A 20,174-nucleotide genomic window follows, 5' to 3' on the forward strand; every position below is an offset into this window, starting at 1 on the left:
ACGGCCATATACAATCAACCGACGCGGCAGCTACGCATGTGGTGCGATAGAAACCGGTGGTGTTTCCAGTTGTGGGGAAGCTTTTACGATACATAGCTCCGAGCTTACGGTTTGGTGAGAGAAGTGCAGGTGTTAGCGTAAGTGGATATTGACCAAGTGATCGCCAAAGTAACGCAAGTTTTTTAACGCATCCCGGCGACAACTCTCTGTTGCAGAACGGGAACGTTTTAGTTTACGAATTTTTTTTTCCATTAAGCTCCTACAACTCACACAAATCCGTACTGGTGCTCAATCAACTGCAAGCGACCTATTGCCGTTTCGCGAACCAACCGATCAAACAACCAGCCAAACGAACGGCGGGTCCATCTTTATTTTTCGTTCATTAATGTCTCGGTCCACTATTGGCCGGCCAGTTGCGTTAAGGGCACGATCGTACGTACGGAACGCTAAAAAACAATAACACCCATTCATTGCAATAGGCGCAGAGCCTAAAGAAAAAAAACAAACGCATCGTCAGTCGAAGCGTTAATGTGTGTAGGTGTGTCTGTGTGAGCTTATGCGTGCTCTAGTGTGTATGGTTAGCTTGACAAGTGCAACGCGACCCCATTGACTTGTGTTTGTTTAACAAAAAAAAAAAAAACAACCCCAAAACTGGTCCATCCCCCATCCGGTTCTTCATCCGCCATTGTGGCAACGATGTTCTGGATCCTGAGGCGTACCGGCGCGGTCAACTTGTTCAACTCCATCAACGGCAACGGTAACGCAGCCAAAACGGGGTCCAACAACAGCAGTAACAACTCGGGTAAGCTACACATTATTGAATCATCTACTCACTGCTGTTGTTATAGAATTGCCAACCATGCTGCCTTTTTTTTTAAAAAAAACTTCTACCACCACTAACGCGTAGCGTGATTATTACGCCCCGCCACCACAATATCACTCAATTATGTACTCTTTGTTAGTGTCACATTGTTCCGCCAAATATCGATTAAACGTTTCGGTACGAAACCAGCAAAATGGCATGTTGGTGACTGGTTTATAGAAAAGGTTTGCTCATCCCAATCGAGACTAGATCTGCGGTGATAGGTAAAGGTGTTGCAAGCTTCTACACCCATAAAGCGAATAACATTCGAACCATCTTTTATGACACATGATTACGGACGTGTGGGAACAGATTTGGGGCGAACGCTTCGTTTTACGGTGTGCATGGTCCGCAACTGCCTGGTGTGAATTTTAGGCGATATTTTAAAACCACGTGCACGTGCTGCTTTGCCGCAGTACGGCAGTGTGTCATGTCATTGTCAGCGTACCGCAGGGCGTGTGCGAGCGGTGTTAGTCACCCGGCTGATGTGTCCTAAAGCTGTTGATTACCGCTGGTGCTAGCAAGTGTTTTAAAAGCGTGCGTTGTTGCTGATTAGTTATTGACTAAGGTAGAATAGTAGGCTCACAAAAATTAACTCGACCAACTGGAAAGCCTTCAACCTGCTATTAGGTCCGCAATGAAATAAGGACTCTTTTGATTTGTTTTTGCTAGGGGAAGATGGCATTCTACCGAAAAAACACTTACTGCCTCGAATTCTGAGGAGTTCTTCAATATGAGAGCTTTCATGTCCAAGAATCACCATTTGCGAGAAGTCTTACTTTGAGTCTTAAAAGTGAGTCGTACGGTATCTTATACGCATAAATAAATGGGAAAAGTATCTTAGTTTAAGAGGCGAATGAAGCTGCCCAGCTCAAAGTCTCTATAAAAACAATAAAAAACAACAGTCTTAGTCGCCGATGAAAGTCTTCGTAAGGGAAGATAACAATCGTTCGAAGATGAAAGAATCGGGAGAACCTAATAAACTTCTACGAGTGTTCCAGAGGGACAGCTCGGTGGTGTATTGGTATCGGCGCCGGTCTTCACACGACCGACCCGGCCAAAATCCCATCCCATCCCGGACCAAACCCCCACACGCAGAACTTGACTATCCCGGTACGGGAAAATAAAGTCAAAGAAGGTTTGTTGGAGAGACTTTTGAGGTTGTTGTGCCGATTAATCAGAAGTACCAGAGGTTACCGAGGTACAATTTGCTTGCTGTACTACTTCGACAAACTATTTGGGACAATAAATTTGAGATGTAGCCGAAAACACCTTCGGGTATCGTAAAAGTGGTCAATAGGTATAGCCTGTGCTTGGAGTTACCCGTTGTACATCCACAAAAAACTACCATTACGAGTTTATAGACGAGAGTCAATTACCTTCCAATTACCTCTTCTAAGGGGCCCCAAGAGTTGCTAGTTCCATGTGCACTTAATAACTCAAGAACTAACATACAGGCTTACAGCTCAGGCTCAGTTCCACAAATTCCTCACAGAAAACCTTGCTGAAAGTTTTTTAATATTTCCCAATATCTCTTTGCGAAATGTAATTACCAAGCGTCCTCATAGTAACCTGTTAAACTCACATCGATACGGTGCTGTGGTACCATACCCGAACCATCCCGCCCCATGCATGTTTTAGCACATTGTTTGAGTTGGTTTGATATGCGCCACGCAAAACACTTTTGGCATGGGACAGAATGCACCACCACCAACGGGGCAATTTTCACCTGTCAGTCAATGGTTTTTGGGCTTTTTAGCAAGCGAGTGACCGTGGGCAGTGCCACATTTTAGTGCTGGCTAGCGATAGACGAAAGTGGAAAGGTTTTTCTGGAGCAAATGCGTTGCGCTTAATGTGGTTGTGGCGAAATGTTTTAGGGGGCAATATTTTTCGAACGGCCGTACAGTAATTACATAACTGCATGATGAGTTTTATTTGTACGCAAAGGTTATATGAATGATTTTAGTACAATACTACACGAGTTTGTAGACGTGAAACAACTGAATGTACAGTGTTTTTTTAACGCAAAGCTAACAATCGTACTGAGAATGCTGCAAAAACCAATGATACTACACCGAATCTCCTAAGCCGTAACCATCACTTCATTTCTGCCGCAAACTTTTCCAACGATAACAATTTCTTCCAGCACGTCGACAACTCGAAGCAGCCCAACAAATAAAAAAAGGGTCCCACCGGCTGCCCGTTCCGTGCGGTGGCACCTGCCATCACCTCTTGGTAACGGGCCCCTTTTTATTACCTTATTACCCCCCGGGGTGTCGTGAGCTGCTGGTGGCGTGTTTTCGGGTATAAAGGACACTGCACCACTGGGTTGTGACCTTCCCTTGTCCAACGAACCACACCGAACCTCTGCGGTTGGCAACCGGGAAGCAACAGTGTTGTGCTAAAAATCCAACTCACCGCTGACTTCTCGCTTCGTTTCGCAGCTTCTTTGCGTGCGATCGCAAAGCAATTGTTTCGTTCAGTCGGTGGAGGATATCATCTCTTTATTAAGTGGATGTTATCTCTCCTGGTTGTTGCTAAAATAGTAAATAGTACGATGATTAATATTTATGCAGTCTTGTTGTGGCACGGTCCGGTATGCAAATAAAACGTTCGACTGAACCGGTGGGAAGCATATGTCGAACGCTGAGCTATAATTATTCCTCCCCAGCCGGGTAATATATTTTACATTCTGCGCAGATGGGGCTGCAGGGGTGTCGTTCAACCCTTTGCATGTTTCGGTTGCCCGATTAGATGAAAAACTGCTTGAATGTTTTAAATTATTCAATCGCTATCTCCGTCGCTTACGCTTCGAAACAGTTTAATAGTCTTTCTGTAATTACGCACGTATAAAGGACGGTCTGTTGGCAGACTCCATTGCATTAAAGTAGCTTTAACGTATAGCAGCATTTGTTCCATTTTTTTCGTATATTTTCCTGCTCTTATATCATCTTTTCGTTGGGCTAAACATAAAGAATTGATTTTTCTACCCTCTGATGCAGCCAATAGTGCTATGGCATCACAAAATCCCGACCTCCTGACGGCAAAATCAGTTGGGTCAGTTTCGCTAAAGGCGAAATTACTCCACTGTTGCTCGCAAAGCCAGTCCGAAAATAACTACAAGCAATAAAATGTCGAGCACTATTAACACCTAACGAGCTGTGCTCGAGATGCAGTACAATGCGGGTGTCCATTTTCTTTCACAATTGTAGCTACAGACCGGTACGTACCGTGGGCACCATTCGGGATGAAGCTACCCGAAAGCTCATAAACCGGGTCTGGGAGATACAGCTAAGACTTTATTTTTAAACGATACTTACCTTACACGCTTTCTAATTATAAATTGTCACCATTGAAGCAGTGGTGATTTCAGCTTTTTTTTATTGAAAAGTTTTCTTTATAACTTTTTAGTATGTTAGGCATCATTACAACTCTGAAAAGACTTCTTATAACGACCGATTTATTACACATTTGCTTTGGACAATGGTGCCATTTTGAATCTTCATAACAGTGTCCCATAATTTGCTGTACGTTACAGACTATAAAGTATTAGAATTAATTTTACCCCTAAAGTTTATAAACTCCAATCACTTAAAAGGAGCATTTTTTGCGCTTAAAGTTCTTAAAGCTCTTATTCCTAAAGTTTGGGAAAGCTTTTTCCGCTACAAACTACTGGGCGACTCCATTCTTCCGCTTTAACGTTGTATTGTGAAGACAGCTGTGTTTAACTTCCTGCTCTGTTGCTGCTAAAAATAATATTTTATTGTGCCATCCTAACGATACTTCGAACAAACGTCAAGCTTTATGTAGTTACTATTAACCTCAATCACTCCTGCAAATATCATTTGAGCATGTATTTGTGTTTATTTTCCTTTCAATTTTTGCTCATTTTGCTTCATTTGGCAAATCGTATTTGACTGTTTTTTGTTTTATGTCATAAAAAAACTATCAGACATATTTTAAGTTACGGTATTAAACAAAAAACTCATATTATTTTCTGCGAATTTTTTAGATTAATTGTGGAATTAGGAAATAAATTAAATTAATCAAAATAAATTATGTCAAATAAAGTACCTCTTGGTTCGACTGTTCAGGCTGACTGAGATGACTGATTTGCCTGATAACTTTATAGTACTTAAATTAATATAAATAACAGCAAAAGGTCGTTTTTTTTATTTTGGTTACAATATTCTCTCATTGGATTTCCATTAAAATAAGCTAATCTGAACCGTGGCGCGATTGAGTGGAACAATCTCGGCCGAGTTTTATCCTGATATTGGTACTAAAATTCCCACTGTGCCACGTTGGCTGTAGTCAAAAACACTTTAAAAACATAACTTTTTGGTAGTAGAAAATAAAAAGCGTAAAAGCTTGTCTGCCTCGGACGGTACCAGGGGTGGATCCTTTGCCTGGAATGCTATTTGTTTTGAGATTGCTTCATGCAAGCAGATACAAGAAATCGGTGCTAGCTGCTTTAACATACCTCACCTCGCTTTATTGTGTGATGTTGCCAGCATCGTTCGCAGAACGACATCACCTGCTGCAGATGAAATAAGTTTTTTCATGACGAATAGTTTACAAAAGTTTCATGTATTTAATGAATAAATTATAAATCACACCCAGTTTACATACGTTGGCCATATAATGCTAAGCCAGATTAAGCAAAGCTCCGAATGTGCATACATTATATGATTAATATCGATAGTAAAGAGAGGGAAACTTAAATGAAAATGAAGTAAAAATACTGACATTGCAATACGAAGGGATTATTAAAAGCCGCTCAATTATGTAAATTAAAATTCTAGTGAATGAGAACTATTCGTCAAAGTAATGAATGCTCCAATCACTTTGATCTACTGTTTGATAATATTCGGATGTACAGAATGATACGTACGTCGCTCTATATATTTCTGGCCTAATAATGAAAATGCAAATATTTCTCATCAAAACTTACCTTATTGTTTCTCGAAGTAGTCTCCAGCCTGATTTATACACTTTTGCATTCGCTTAAGTATAAGTTTCAGTACTCACATACGCCCCCTAGACACAGACTTTGTCCAAAACTGACGAAAGTCTCTTGGTTGTGTTGGAGAAGAAGATGCTCAGAAGGATTTTTGGCCCCGTATTTGAATGGAGGAGCCGCTGCAATAACGAGCTCTATGAGTTTTACGGCGAACTTACTGTCGTACAGCGGTTTAGACTCTCCTGGCTCCGGTGGGCTGGTCACGTCATGAGAATGACACCGGACAACCCAACCCGTAAAGTGCTTTTAGATCATCCACATGGACAGAGGAGGTCTTTTTCACTCAAAAAACCTGTCACGACGAACGAATCTGGGACAGTATAGAACCTTTTTAGTTCTAGTACTCACATACGCCTCTGAGACATGGACTTTGTCCAAACTTGACAAAACCCTCTTAGCCGCATTCTTCGAGAGGAAGATGCTCAGTAGGATTTTTTGGCCCCGTATGTGAGTGGAGGAGTCGCCACAATGATGAGCTCTATGAACTGTACGGCGAATTGTCGTACAGCAGATTAGACTCTCCTGTCTTCGATGTGCTGGTTACGTCATGAGAATGAGTATATGTAGCAGCCCTCGTACTACTTACCGACAAATGCAACTTTCATTGATATGTTTGATTAGCAAAATAATGTGCGAACAAATTCGAACCATTAAACACAGCACGACCGTCACAATCGTTTATACTGTTCGGCATGAGTACCGCTTCCGTTCACCCGCATCGCTGCGCGCGAAATTGACTGGATGCGATGCGTTTTGCAGCTGATAGCAAACCGCTTGCCGCGTGCAGTCGCAGCAGCTAGGTGTACCACCGACACGGCAAACCGTGCCGACTAAGCGGAAAATAACTGCTAATCGTTGTTCGCCGTTCGCCAGCCGTAGAAGCCAAACCGCATAATCCAGTCGTTAGACAGTTGAGGGCGCCCCGGCAGGGAGAGCGCGTTAGTTTGAGCGAAAGTTTTTCAATTATTTCCATCCATCTTAGTCATAATTAGGGACTCGGCGTGTGGCAGTAAATGCGCTGCTGGCGGCGCCTTTTCCGTTCGGTTCCGGTTGGAAATGAAAATTTAAACAAAAACGAAAACAAAATAAGCATAAAAATGTTTTTGCTCGCCACGCTTTCGGTGTGTTCTTTACACTGGTACGTTCTATACACATTCATTCGTCCATCTATGTTTAAACACCAGGGCGCGTACCTTAAAAAAGGACGAGCGCCGACAAGGATCATAATCAGTTAGTCATGAATTTTAACCGATTTTTTGTTTTGTTGTTGCTTTTATTCGTTATAATTAGCCTTTGCAGTTGGCATTTTTGCTGACGTGCTTGTGCCGCAAACAAAATTAAGAGTCATTTTCCTAACCTAGAAGTAGATCATTGCGGAGAATATTCTCAAGCCAAATTTATAACACTAGCGAAAAGAAAGCGAAAAGAATAATTTTATAATTATAGCAACGTTTTTAGTTTATGGCATCGCCGGTGTAGCGAGCCTCAACCTCAGCACTATTTTTTTGCCAATAGGTCAAGGGCATTCCATCCCGTCTAAAGCAACCCCGGAAAGTCCCCGGCATGTGCGAGACGGTGGGGCAGTGGTTTGTTTTCCATTTGTTCTTGCCGATGCTTGCTGCGGCTACAGAAAAGGGTGACCGTTTCGGTGTACGTTTGTGGAGATGGAAAAGAAATAAACCAGATAAAAATAAACACCACCAAACCATCCGAAAGTCCATCGTATTCGGAAAGGGCTTGTTGGGAAAATTATGTGAAAGAAAACAACAACAAAAAAAACGAAGGGGAAACCTTCATGACCAGCAAGCGGGCTCGGGAAAAGTCACTTGGACGACCCTGCGGGTGATGTCGAGTTGAAACCTATACGCCGGAGGGGGGAGGTTAGGAAGTTAGCAAACGCCCAAGCGGAGGGTTTTTCTGCTGTTCTGGCATTCTGGTTGTGCCGCTGAGACGACCGGTTTTCTACTGCTCGGGGGTGGGAGTCTAGGCGGATGCATCGCATACATGTATAAAAAAAATACACCTTAAGACGGTGGTAGGGTCAATAAAAAAGTTAAAAGAAAACTGCTGGCTGGGGTTGGGTTTGTTATGGGGATGCGACGCACGGAAGGGACGAAGACTGAAGATCCTGGCGGATCTTCCCAGTCCAAGGATAGATGGAGCTGGGTTTCGAAAGACTCGCAACACATGTACGGTGGTCGCGGGTGTCGTCCGTGACGTTGGACAGCAGCACGGTGGATGGAGTGACTAACTACTCGCAGTCCCGACAAGCAGTTGCTGACAGTGGGGTTTCGTCGGGATGCTTCGTGCCCGGCAACGGCATACACTGCTGGTAATCCTCTCGAGAGTAACTGGTTCGCACCGCTGCACATAAAATTAATTTGCGAATCGTTTCGGTCAACCGTCTCTCCCTCATTCGTCTGTGCGCAGAACACCAGCGAAGGGGCGCACTGGTGCAGTTTGATGGCTCGGTGCACGAAACATCTTCAAACGACAGTGCGTTGCATTCTTGTGCGAACTGGGATTGTTTTTTTATCAGGCACGTTTCAGATATATACGACCCAGATTTGTTTGATGGATGCGTTGGAAACTTGCAATCAAATCAACATTATCTTGTCGTTTGGACCGAATGCGTTGTCTCGCTACGCTCGTGACGAGCAGCCGTCAGCGTCCAGTCCGGAAATGTTTATTTTTTTTTTATGATAATTTCAATTTGGTAAACGCTTTTTCAATTATCGAGATGTCAGTTAAAGATTTTTTGCGAACCATTATAAAGCGCACGGAAAGCTGCGGGCGGAACGTAGCTATCTCTTTATCGGATGTTTCTATCACAGAGCTGTGAGTCAGGACTGGTTTTCCAATAATTTATTCTTCACTCCAACACAACACAAATCTCACCGAGCGCCCGTTGTATTCGGCGCAAAATGGATGTTGCAAGAATTATTCACCCAATCGAACTTAAATCCGCATTCGAACGCTCCACAAATCCAGCGAATATCTGCAACACTAACGTTGGTAAATAACACTGCTTCGTCCCTCCTTCGTTCACGGCGCACAGTGGAAGGATGCTGCATGAAAACGAAGGAAATAGCTCATAGCTAAAAACCGTCCGGTTCTACCGGCCGGTGGATAAGACGATGGTGCAACGGAACAAAACAAAAAAAAAGAAACAATAACAACATTTCCCGGATCATTTTCCGGTCACAAACCCTGATGCACGGTCGGGTGTTTATGAAGCTTTAAGCTGACCTTCAGTCTGTGTCTGCGAAACCAGTGTCTTGCCCGCTGCGCTTGAAATACAAAAGCAAAGAATGAAAGACACTTCAATGCGGGTTCAATTACATTCCGCACTGTTCATTATTCGTCTGTACGTAGTTGTGCGGGATTAACAACTACATACATAATTAAGAAGCCTCAAATCCGTGGAGTCATACAAACATTTACATGATTAATATTGTCGCTTTACCTACCGTAATGATGGAACTCGCTAAGGTCAGCTGTGCAAAGTGACCTTCGGAGATTCATCAACCAGATTAATTGCCCTGGGTCAGCTCTCAACTCAACCTTGATACATCGCTTTCGCCTTTTGGCCTGATTAACTGCAGTAAGTCGGGGAACATGGTGTCCTCTTGAGGATTCCTCAATTTCTTATCACCGGAATTGAATTATATCCCACAGACCCAGCTTTTCCGACTTGGTTAACATTATGCCCAGGCAATAACTGTCGCAGATGATTTGTAGATCAGTTTCTTCATACAATCTGGCTGTTTGTGTTAAAGTTGAATTAACAAATATAAACTGCTCTGGCAGCATGTAAAACGATGTATTTATTGAAGATCTTTTCACATGCGTCAACGTATAATTCATATGAGGTTCTACACCCTCAATCAGTAGCACACACAGATGGCATTATGGTAGCGCCACCGGTCTTCACACGAACGGACCGGACCAAAATCCCATCCGGACCAATCCTCTATACGTCAGGACTATATCCAGCTACGGCTAAATAAAGCCACAGAAAGCCATAGATGGCAGGTCTTCTAGACCTCTTGCAGTTGTTGTGTCGATAAAGAAGAAGAAGAAGAAGAATAAAAAAGAAGAAGAAGAAGACACTTAGATTAGTAAAACATCTTATGCAAAAAGGTCACAGAACGTTTTAAATCATCGTATACACAAACTATCACAGGATCAAAGTGATGTAGAGTAATCAGGGTAAGAAGAGGATAGAAAATGAAATAGCATAACTAATGACGTCCCCAATTTTGTATAAAATCTGTGTAAAACATTCTCTTTTTAATGAAAACATCTAACTACATTACATCCCTTCGGCTGCAATTAATGAATAATCTCCACACAGAAAAAAAAGAGCAGGTTGACAGATTTTCATCCGCAAACCGGCGCATGTTCCCAACCAAAATGAATTACAAACAGGCGTCCCAGCAGCGCAGGGCCTACCTGAATCGATGCTGTAATGATAATAACGTTAATAGCGACATGATAATTTGCCGGCGTACTCGCATGTTCTTGGGTGACAGGTGTTCGGCCCAAGCCCCAGCCCCATGGGCTCCAGTTGCGATTTCAATAATTAATCAACCCAACGCTGGACGGACGTCTGGGGGGTGGGAGGGTTGGAAGACTCTCGTTTCGGTTGTCCGAGCCCGGGACTCGCTGGCTCAGGTGCCAATACACGAGTGAAGATAAATGAAGGCAAGAGTCAACCGTGCGGTGCATGGTAATGGCGGGAAGAAACGGAGATTGGGGGGGGGAGTTCCGGTGTTGTGTTGCGCTGACGTTGGTCCCGAATAATTAATGGCCGATTGGAAATGTAAGCGGCGGGGAGTTTGCAATTTTTCACAAATTTAATCAATAACAACCACATTGCCTGACTTGCAAAGCATACATCATATGCGGCGTTGCAGCGTCACGAAACGGTCGTCCCGTTGCAATTCCTCGAAAGGAAGAGGTTTGAATTTGTTTAAAAAAAATTAGACATCTTGATCCGTTTTAGAACATTTAAAGCCTGTCTGTCAAGAACATTTCACCCGCAGTACGGAGAGGAAGACAACCAATCCATTATTTCCACAACAAAGCGCTACGATAGTCGCTCCAAACTCTCAGTTTTACTCGCAGATGAAGTTGGAGTGGCATTGGGATATTAAAACTTTCCACCAAAATATGTCACGCGGAATAAGGTATTAAATCTGTACGTGATGAGTACGTTGTGGGAAGCAATGAAAACTGCCCGATGGTGCGGATTTCGTTCCAAAACTATCACTTTTCGCCACCCCAGCGCGCAAAGAATTCTCCAGGAAAAATCGTCCCGCCACTTCCCGGAAGGGATTCCATTTGATATCTTTTTTTGAACACGTTCCCTGTAAAACATAACACCATGCCGTACCGCATTGGTTGAGGGTGGTTTTTTGTTTGTTTATAAACTGTAGAAAAAAAAACGAGTTAACCTGCGCAGATTAACATCCCCCCGGGCGGGCCTGACTATCCAGCACGTAGTTGTGTATTTCTTCTTTGTGTCGTTCGTTTCGCTGCCCCCTAGAACGAATAGGTACACACTCGTGCTCGTGGCGTTAAGGGAAGGTTGGGTACGTGATCAAGTGGGATTACGGTCTTATTTCGCTTCGCATAACACTTGGGCCCGGGCTGGCCTCGTCAAACCTTTTGCACCAGTGAAATGGCTGAAGTGCACCAACGCCGTTCGGGGTATCGGGTTGGGTTCTTTATTTTCTGTGTCTTGCCTTTACCCCCCCCCCTCCCCTCCCCCCCCCCCCCCCCCCCCCGCACCTCCAACATCTTCAAATCACCGGGAAAGAATCGTGCGAAATGGTGTAATGATTTCGTCTTTTGTTTCTGTTTTATTGCTAACTTGTGAGGCTCTTGAGCAAAATGAAACGGCGCAGTCAGGTGCTCCAAACATCCGTGCGAGAAATCACACAAATGCTTCCTGCAACGTTTGCTTATTATTCGGCCAAAAAGATTCCATTCAAAAGTATTGTTTTCCGCATTAATATCCCGCATCACAGCCCACTAGCCGCTTTGATGTCAAGCTGTTCCTGCCCAATTTGCAAAGGGTGGACGTAAAAAGGCACTGCCAGTCCCAGTTTCAATCACCGCTCAGTGTAGCGTTGCATACCATTCGGTGCGTATTTTGACCTTCACACAACGTCCAAAATCAATCAACGTTTTCACTCCGCTAAAGGTTATGCAGTATGTTGCAGTTGGGGATTTTTTTTCCCATCAGGTTCTTCCTCCCCCCCTTTTCGCTCCCAAAAGGGGCATGCATGTGACGGCGGGGTTAAAAAAAAAACTGCCGGCATTGGTACCCGGCTTCCGGTACATGCGAAGCGAAGCACCTTGCGTTAGTTAACGCACAGTCTTACCTCGAAGGCACATTCACCTTTGGGTCCATTTCCCACACGGTTCGAAATCAATGCTCCAAATCGATGCTGCATTCACTAACAATACCATTCCAATGTCCACTGCCATCTTGGCTGGAAAACTTTTCCTACCATCCTAAGTGCTGCTCGATGTGTGTAGGTGGGTGTGTGTGTGTGTTATTTTCTTAGAATTTTTATTCTTGTTGCTATGGAGAAGGTCAGCATAACCAGCGAGCCTTGAAGAAGTGGCCGAAAGAACGTTACTTCAAACAATTTCCCGTTTTCCTTTTTGTGTGCTGCCATCGAGAACCTTTGACCGGTGAGTCAAGGTTTTGTAAGATCACTGGTGTGACCTGAGCATTGGGACCAAAGTTGACGTAAGGTTCAAAGCAGAGCTGCAAGAAAACGCTGCGGACCGATGCGAACATCTCGCCTTTATCTTGGTGGGGGGGCAGAGCTTAAGGTGCCATTAGGATGCCCGGTTTTCGTATCTCCGTTAGCTGTAACGACCACTCGATCCGCAGGGAAAAAAATAGAGACAGTGAGTGTGGACTTTATGTGTGCGTTGCGATAGCGGGCGCCAGCAATGGGCGGAAGCCCCGCTGTACACTTACGCAACTGCGGGGCAGCACTACCCGGCGAAACAGGGGACGGAAGCGGTGGGGGAAACGATAAAGGGACCGGAAATAAAATAGGATCAACCGGAGTAGAGAAGGGTTCGTTCGGTGCACGGTTCATGCACGGCAGCACCGGCAGCTACCAGGGCCGGTCCATGCTTAGGCCCACATCTACATACGGCAGGGCGAAATTCCTTGGCCCGACATGGGTTTCGTGGGGAGCGTTTTTTTTTTGTTTGTTTGCTCCCCAAAAAGGATCATCGGGATTTAAGGGTTTGGGACCGGGGATTTGAGGGGGTGGGGGGGGGGATGGGGGTTTTTTGGTTTGTACCAAGAGAAACGAGCCAAAGCTTAGCCCTTCTTTTGACACGTGTATGGCGAAATCCTTTATGAAGAGCACCCCACCACGCCCACAACCGCTTGTTTGTTGTTGTGTTTTTGAAGTTCACTGTTTGCAAACAAGTGGGATGCACTAATAGGGGGTGAGGGGAGGGGGTTTATTGCGGGAAGGATCAATCGATGTAGTGTTTGATATACGGGGGCCAAAATGGAGTGCCGGCGATGCGTTTGGAACCATTTTTCCCCCCGTTGATCCAAGCGTCCACCGTAAGTCGCCCCCAACACCTGGGTTGCCGGTGTTAGCAGTGAACAGCGCTCAGCAGTACGCAAAAGGGCTCGCTTCGCTTGGAAGTCAGATGACGCCACCGGTGTGTATTGTATGTTTGTTTAATCACGCGTTCCGGCACTAGTGACACCCAGACGGCAAACACATGTCTCATCTCCGAACATGCCAGGGCGAATGCTTGGTCTTTAAATTCTTAAAATTCTTCATGACAACCCCAGCTCAAATCAGTGGCGGGTTTAACGGTTAGCGGACAAAGCAACGGCGGACATGGTGACCCACCAGTGGCGGATCTAAAGGTCCGAAAAACGTGGCTTAAACCATGTCCGCATGCTAGAGAGGACTCCGAAGTGTAAGGGGGCTCTGGAGAAGTTTATTACCCCCCCCCCCTCCCCCCCCCCTCCCTTTTCTTCCCTCCGCACACCACCGTTCAACCTATAGCAAGTGAGACAGTTGTGTGGTCCGATTTGACTGTGAGTTTCGCTTCGGTCTCGCAACAACCACCCGGTTAATGCTGGAATTTAATCATGTCCACCCACCCCCCGCTTACACTTTTTTTCTTATTAGGGGCCCAAACTAATTTGTGCATGTTTGGCACGCTCGGCAACCATACGATTGGGGGAATGCTATTCAAATGTTTGTCAGTAATTATGACTTTCAGCTAACATCTGTGTGACGAATGGTCTCACCCCTGGACGGAGACCGGTCCGGGGATGACGTTTGTCCCATCTCGGGAAGGGCAACATCTAAAAGTGGTAGTTGACTGCTGGGTGTTCTGTGCCAGGGGTACAGATCGATAAATAATACATAAATAAAACCGATAAACTGTTGGTCCGCTACTCGCGCAAACCGACTCTCGGTCGTCTTCAGCTCCTTAGACTTAGGTTGGAAGACATCGTCGCTATAGGCAGCAGCAGACTCGTGTGGCCGGTGTGTTGAAAGGTGACTTTGACTCTCTTCTGACTCTTAGCCACCTTCAATCTCTACTCTATACGCGGATCATACCTTGCCGGCGAGTGAGAAGAGTTCACTGAGGCAGGTATCAATGCCTACGGTAACTGTCTTTCTGGACGTCGTGATCATCTCGAACACCTGACATCTCACCAATGATCATCGCCTTGGGCACCTTGGGGGGTTTTGTCAGCTGCTTAGTAAGGATAAATGCACCCAGAAGGCTTACTGCTGACGTAAACATTCTATTCCGGCTTAGATTCTGACGCTTGAGGAGTTGTTAGTCCGTAGGCACTTTGGAGAATCGGGCAGTTCCCTGGGCTTGGAAGTGGGTCCCCTAGGAAGAGTCTCTCCTCCGACAGTCTCAAAGAAAAAAAGGCTCACAGATGAAACTTCCAGATGACGACCATGTTGTTGGCGAATCCGAATTTTCATCTTCCTGGTTTTATCTCAATTGGTTCTATGCGAAGCCGTCAAGAATGCTACACAAAGAACGTATTTTCCTAACGCTTTATTGTTAATGCTTTGTTGTGTTGTTTATTGTTCTATGATTCTTCAAAGCGATTCAAGAGATTCAAACCCGGGACCTAGCTTGCATCGAAAGTCATGATCACCGCGCGGTTCTCTGTGGCTGTGTTGATAATCTGCCGCTGCACGAGAACGCAGATCAAAGGTTTATCAAATGCAGCGGGTTTATCTTTGAAAGTGCAAGAACACAGTTGCGATCGTTCGGCCACCATCGATTTTCGATGCCGGAGGAAGGTGACGGCATGAGGCAGTCCGCACTTACAAACATAAAACCCCTCCGAAAGACTTCAAGAGATTGCGAGCTCTTTGAAGTCACCGGATGTTCAATACTTCCTATATCGAGTTTTGCCACGGTTGTTACGTTTAATAGCAACATGCTGGAGGTTTTAATGCGCTGCAGATGGAGTGCATTCCCATGCCGTAACAGTGCAGTACGGAAAACCCAATTTTAGATTGCACTGTCGTGACTAATGTGCAACATTACCAGCCCTAACCTAATCACCGAAAACAACCGAAGGAGTGGTGAATGTTCGATCAATGACCCCCTTTAAGGGTGCAAAAAAGGGTGATGGGGGGGGAAAAGCATAACAGTACAGCCTGCCCGTTGCGTGCGTGGAAAGTGCGGCCGGCTGAAAGTGGCAGGTCGCGCCGCGTTAAAACAGCGAAAGGGGTTCGAACAACAGCCGAACGGCGGATCGAATGGACCATAGAAAGTTAATTAGGAAAAATAGAGACGGAACGTCGCTGCCGCTGCAAGTGAACGGGACGCGATAAGGAAGGAATGCGCAAGCATGGCCGCCGCGTACCGAGAGCAATGGCCGCCGGAGCATGCAGAGGGTCGAGCAAGCGTGTTACCAATTCGCCGCTCCCGCATGCTACATGTGCGATCTCAGCGGTGCAGAATGTGACATGTGGCTGGTAGATGGAGGCGATAGCACAGGGAAGCTTCAGAGGGCAAGTAAAAAAAGAAATAGGCACACAAACGGACTGTATTTTTGACGTAACTGTACCCGAATTCCTCAATTTCTTGAGCGTTGGACAAAACTGGAAGATCTTCCTCGCAGGGAACCAATGATTCGCCCAAACCTAAAAAAAAGTGTCATAGGTCGAACAGTTATTCATTGATGTGAGTCATGCGTAAGGAGTTTTCGTGTCTGATGCAAAGCGCATCAGACGCTTTCTCATTGGTCTTCCAAGGTCTTAGCAGCCAGCGATCCGACCGTATGTTGAAGGTTACGTCGCAGTTCAACTGGCGGCCGACTCTAACCCAGATTGCCACCGGCGGCAATCCGTCCGTCTGGCTGGCGGTTGGACGTCCCGAAGCTTCCAAGCTGCGAACTCACAAACGCAACTGCGCGTTGTTGCAGCTGCGTGCAACATGTTTCCACGCGCGTGTGTGCGTGTTTCCTTTGTGCACGATTTTACGACACGGCGGGGCCGGTCCGACGGTCGGTATTTGCGCTTGTGCTTCGCGCAGACGGCGACGGCACACTTTCGCCACGGTCGTAAAAATGAGCATGCGCAGCTGATGCAAGGGGGGAGGGGGGGGGGGAGGGGGGTTGTTGTGCGTTTTAACTCATTCATACCTTCCAGACAGCCACCGGCCGAAGGGATCTCTTCCTATTGGCTGGACTGATCTCGTACGTCCCGAGACGCATAGACCCATAAACGGAAGCATGATTGACCATGGGGGGAGTGTGGGGGGGGGGGGGGGTTTGGTTATTAGCATCGACGGCGGTTGAAAACGGTCTCGGTGAGTGAGTCATCTTACTGCGGTGACGGAAAAGGTGTATCGAATTGCAGCTTCGCTATCGGCAGCCTGAAGCGGAATTCTGCACTTTTGGCATTTTCAACCGTTGGCGAAGAATTGTTATCGCCGCTCGAGTTGCTGGTGATGGCATGTGTGATAACCCCAACCTAGCAGAAATATTTGTTAGAAAGCAAATTCTCGAGCGGATCAGCTGTCAGTATGACTCATTTCAATGTGATGTTAACTGACATGGAGGTGTCTCGTTGGCTTCAAATGATTGGATTTTCACTAACACTAGCCAATTATCACATATAAACATGCTACGTATGGTTATAAACAAATAGCTTTAGTAATGGAAGAGAAATCAGAAAGTAGCAGTGGTGAATTAGAAAGTTCCCTTTGTGTCCAACAACATGCAAGATGAACCGTAACGTTGAAAGTAACTATTAATTGAAATCTTTCACCATTCATTCATGCATCTCCAGCTATCAATCTGCACAACAATAATCGCCAAGATGTCCCGTACTAAATTTCGTTTTTCTTTTATAGTTGTGCGATTGAAGTGGTTTATTGTCTGAGCCCTTTCGCTGCCTGTCCCCGGAACCATCTTCAACGTCCCGGTGAATGTTTCACAACATTTGTGGCACTCTTCTTTTCTTCCACTTCACCAAACAAAACTTGCCCACAACCACCCGGCAGCGAAACCGTGCCGCAACCGTTTTGCATCCAGCCGCAGCTAAAAGGCCTGCCTGGCAGAAAAGTTTGCGGAACGAATCGACACCGGTGGTCGGATTGCGTGACAAATGAAATTGTACGTTGGACCGGCGCGCACACCACATCGGCAAATTCAATTAAAAAATGTTGTTTTTGCTCGACTGTTTTTTGCGTGGTGAAGGGCGGTAAGCGATAGACGCCGGTGGTCGTTTATGATTTTGCGTGTGGTAGAAAGGGGGGGAGATAACAGTTGCAAGTAATTATCTATGCCGCACCATCTTGCACGGAGGCCGGAGAAAGGCGTCGTGATGTTATCTGGTGCTGTTACTTCTAGCGACTCGATCATGGAGTGATATCATGAGGAAAATACAGGAAGGATCTGTTTCAATTGGGGCCTCCGAAGAATTTGAATTCTTCGTAGATTTACAATTATATGCGACATTGTCATCGCTTGTCTAATAGTTGAGTAGAATTGTAAGACAACTTTCCAGGTTGAGGCTTTCCGAAAGTACTTGAGGCCCTCAAGAGTCCCTGAGATCCAATTGGAACGCTTCGTGAGAGCCTGCTTTAGCCTCTGGAAGTCCTCCGGATATTCATCATCTTCCTCACCAGGTGGTGACGGTGACAGATGTTTTCACTCCATACGACGAGGAGTTGATGGAATAGGAGTTGCGTAGGCGAGTCTGTAAGGTCTTCAAGAAGTCGCAGCTTCTACCCTATTTCTGAATAAATTGAGGGTGACACCATCAGTGACCCAGACGTACAGATATGGAGGGAGTTAAGACAAGTTTGTTCAAAAGATACTTCTGCTAAGCTTGGTTTTTACGAAAGAGGCGAATGCCCAGCTCAAAGTCTCTATGAAAATAATGAGCAACATTGGTTTGTACGAACTCACTGATAGCTCGAACCGTTTTAGACTGATTGTCTAATATTTTCTTCTGGATATCATCCTACTCTTCTTCACATGTCTGCTTCCTTCGCCTTCTATGATGCTCTCGCCAATAATGCAGATGCCGAGGGGAGGTAGACTTGATTTAACAGGGAGATCCACAGCTTAAACCACGGGCAACTCGACAGTGAATGGAATGAAATGGTTGATGAACTCATAAAGTTTTTTTCTTTTTCCCAAAGAACATTCACAAGATCAATAGACAAGGAGTCCAAGTCTTACATTCCAAGTCATTCCAAGTCCAAGAATTGGTGTTGAAGGTGTTGAAGTGTTTAAGGAGCAGTTTTTCACGGACTACCAGTGTTGTCTGTTCATGTTGAGAACATTATACCACATCCGGGCAACCAGGTGTCTGGGGACGCAGGATTTTGTGGCGGCAAGTCACGATGATGACGATGCGAATCAATCCCAAAAGGTAAAATGTGCAATCCGGCAATACAGTTTTGCAAGCATCTGCTGACCATTGAAGGCATCTGCAACCAGCAGGACTGACCTTTCAGCAACGGATAACTAACGTCTAGACCTCTTGAAGTTGTTGAGCCGATAAAGATGAAGAAGAATGAAATAAAAAATATAAATCTTCCATATCTGGCGTTTTAATTCTGATGATTCCGTAATAAACGTCCGGAGGAATAATTATTATAAATATTAATTATTAACATATGTTAACTTGGAACAAAAGTTGCAAATTGGCGTCCTCTTTCGTGGCGCGCTCGATGCTCGCTGTTGACCTCGCTTGACCTTTCATTTGTCCCTGACCTGCGCCAAACTCCTCGCTAGTTCTCTCGCTCTCGTTCTCGGATTTCTCTCTTCGTTTTTGGGGCGTCCTGGGTGTGGGGAAAACCGTAGCGCCATCTAACGTACGATAGTGGACCCGCATGCCGATGATCCGTGATCGATTGTTTATTTATGGACCGGTGACAACTGGCGATCGTAACAAAGGGTTGTCATCGGTCACGGTTGGGCGAACGTGCCAACAGAACTATTATTGCGAATCTTTGCTGCTCACAAAGTAATGAATGTAACCATATAAACGCGGCACACGTTGAAAACATTTGGAAAAACATTTGAAATTTAGCTAAGTGTGGAATGGTAAAATTGTGTGCATTACACAAGGGGAAAATAGTCCAGGCGTTGGTTGAACTCTAATTGGACGTGAACACCCTTGAGTTTGTGTATGATCTGGATTATTTTTTGCGTAGCCCTGTAATCGGGCCATTTAGCTAGTTTAGCCTTTTTTTTCGTGTGTTAAGCACAATTTTGCATCGCTTGACGTTATGCCCTTAGTTTGCACGTTCAAACTTGTTACTAAAAATAGAACATTTGCAAAGCATCGCAGTGAGTAGAAGAGGCAAACAAAGAAGAAATACCGAGCTAGATACAATTTATCGAAGTATTTTTTTTTAGTTGAAACAATTCTCCGGCTCGACAGTGTTCATACGGCTCACGCCGCACTCTTTACTCCGATTGTAATTTGATCGTGCCTAAACGCCTGGAGGTTTTGAGTAGCAGTTTTTACATTTATTTCTAATAATAATGTATGTATTTTTTATATTAATGTTGAGCATTAACAAAATATTATTCACAGTTCCGAGTTGTTATTTGTTTATTTACTTTATACTTGGATCTACGATCTATATTTTTTTATGATGTTCAATACGCATCGGAACGGAACATAAAGTTTACAGCATGCACGTTTTTACGAAAAAAATACGATTAAACAATTTGTGCAAATTATTATTCAATATTTTTTAAATTAATATCAATTT

General features: G+C 45.0%; 1 protein-coding gene across 1 annotated transcript in view; it reads left to right on the forward strand.

The window, feature by feature from the left end:
* The first annotated feature begins 696 nt into the window (after positions 1 to 696).
* LOC128708706 (ras guanine nucleotide exchange factor L) overlaps positions 697 to 20,174 on the forward strand; it is a 75,863-nt gene continuing 56,385 nt past the window's right edge. The window contains exon 1 of the mRNA XM_053803689.1: positions 697 to 802. Coding sequence (XP_053659664.1) covers positions 697 to 802 — 106 coding nt within the window. The remainder of the gene's footprint in view (positions 803 to 20,174) is intronic.

Source organism: Anopheles marshallii, chromosome X (genome assembly GCF_943734725.1).
Source record: "Anopheles marshallii chromosome X, idAnoMarsDA_429_01, whole genome shotgun sequence".
Taxonomy (NCBI): Eukaryota; Metazoa; Arthropoda; class Insecta; order Diptera; family Culicidae; genus Anopheles; species Anopheles marshallii.